The sequence below is a fragment of the Octopus bimaculoides genome, chromosome 15 (genome assembly GCF_001194135.2).
Source record: "Octopus bimaculoides isolate UCB-OBI-ISO-001 chromosome 15, ASM119413v2, whole genome shotgun sequence".
Classification (NCBI taxonomy): Eukaryota; Metazoa; Mollusca; class Cephalopoda; order Octopoda; family Octopodidae; genus Octopus; species Octopus bimaculoides.
This window is the reverse complement of record NC_068995.1, coordinates 44329679-44331923: the sequence shown is the minus strand read 5'-3', so window position 1 is coordinate 44331923 and position 2245 is coordinate 44329679. Positions and strand designations below refer to the sequence as shown.

At 35.5% G+C, this 2245-nt stretch overlaps 1 protein-coding gene across 1 annotated transcript in view; it reads right to left on the bottom strand.

Moving 5' to 3' along the window:
- LOC106878995 (UDP-N-acetylhexosamine pyrophosphorylase) overlaps positions 1–2245 on the bottom strand; it is a 24258-nt gene that overhangs the window by 16170 nt on the left and 5843 nt on the right. The window contains exon 2 of the mRNA XM_014928381.2: positions 1533–1807. Within this exon, the coding sequence (XP_014783867.1) occupies positions 1533–1803 (271 nt within the window). The 5' untranslated portion in view covers positions 1804–1807. The remainder of the gene's footprint in view (positions 1–1532; positions 1808–2245) is intronic.

The window sequence follows — 2245 nt, the reverse complement described above, 5'->3', positions numbered from 1 at the left end:
ATATATATATATATATATATATATATATAGATAGATATATATATATATAATATAAATATGTCGAGCTACTTCTTCACCTTGTCTTTATGTACAGGACATACAACTTAGTACCAACTGGCTACATACACATTGACAGTCCTGTACCTACCGGCACAATCTAAACACACACAGTTTGGTACCTGTTGGAGAGAGAGGGGGTGGGGTGAGAGAGAGACAGACATAAGATAGACTAATGGAGCTATCATTTACCTTACCTCTTGACCTTAATGATCAATTTCAATAAACAAACTGACTCATACAAGCATGGAAAATGGACGTTTAAAACAAAGATGATATATCTAAGTGTTTTTGTGTGTGATGGGCTTCCATACAATTTCTAACCCACCCTGCCAAATTCCACCCACTTAGGAAGGGCATCCAGCTGTAGAAACTCTGCCAAATCAGATTGGAGCCTGGTGTAGCGATCTGGTTTCACCAGTCCTCAGTCAAATCGTCCAACCCATGCTAGCATGGAAAGCGGATGTTAAACGACGACGACGACGACGACAAAGCATTAGTAAACCCAAGGTTATAGAAGACAAGATGCTATGCAGTGGGACTGAACCCAAAACCACAGAGTTGCAAAGCTAATTTCTTAACCACAGTCATTACTTAAATTTATAGGTTAAAATAGGTAAACACCTGGTTTTTAATACAGTTTCCAAACTTTATGAACAAAGTACAGGGTATAACAACAATTGCTCTGTTGTGCATTGCTGGTTAAAAAAAAATCTGACAAGCAAAGTATTGGCCTGTAAGCAGGAGTGATGGATAATTCAAATATTGTCATTTGACTTATGGTCTGCTTTTAGTCATGATGAATCATATGTTTTCAGTTGTATAGTTGTTACAATAAACAACAGCTGACAATTAGAATCTTGCTCTAACGACAATAAGAAATCATATTGTAGCTCACTGAAAAATTCATTGCAGATTTCATTTTAATGTAAATGATTCTATAAAATAAAACAACACACACACAGATGGAGTGAGGACTTGTTGCCGGTGTAGGGCTATGAAAGGATTTCATATCAATAGTACAAATTAAGACATTTGTTAAATGATATAATGATGTTGCTGCTTATACTAATGTGTTATAACCTCCTCTCACCGCCATCTGAAGTCTACTATTCACAATGGTATGGATTAAAGGAGACATCATAGTTCAAGCCAGTCCATAATCAGAGTCTCTGTCCTCTAAGATGAATCACAAGACTATGAATTACACCCTACTGTCTTACAAAAACAAGGATCATTACTGGAACAACTTTGATCATAAGTATAACTCAACCAGGACTGATCTAGGGTTAAAACAACAACATACCTGAATAAATAACAAATATAAATAAAAGGATAAAAATAACTTCTTATTTCAGAAGTTACATACAATTTTTCTTTAACTCTAAATTTATGAAATTTCCTAATACAAACTGAAGAACACTGAAAAATTGGATGTGAAATTATTAAAAAACCCATCCAAAAAATCCTCTTACCTTTTTCATAGTATTTGGCTAACTGTTCTGGTGATGAGTCCTGAAAACTCCCATAGACATCTGAAGGCAGAGGTTGTAGAAGATCATCAATCTTGTTGCTGGCTGCTTTCAGAGTCTCCTGGGCATTTTTAAAGTAACCTGTGATTTCTTCCAAGTTCAATTTCTTCAGTTCTGCTAGATAGCCACTTTGTTCAGCTTTGCTTAGTTCATTCCAGAACTTAACAAGATGTTCTTGCCCATATTTCTCTAATTGTGGTTTAATAGTCTCCATATTTCTGTAAACAAAGATTAAATATATACACAGATATACATATATTATACACCATCCCTACCCCCCAAAAAACTTAAGCTTCCCAAAGTATTATGGAGTTTTAAATTGTCTTCTACTATAGCCCTGGGCCAACCAAAGCCTTGTAAGTAGATTTGGTAGATGGAAACTGAAAGAAGCCTGTCGTGTGTGTATATGTATGTATGTATGTGTATATATATATATATATATATATATATATATTCTTTTCAGTCATTTGACTGCAGCCATTCTGGAGCACCACCTTTAGTTGAACAAATCGACCCCTGGACTTATTCTTTGTAAGTCTAATACTTATTCTATTGGTGTCTTTTGCTAAACTGCTAAGTTACGGGGGAAGTAAACACACCAACATCAGTTGTCAAGCGATGGTGGTGATGGGGTGGGGGGGCTATATATATATGCT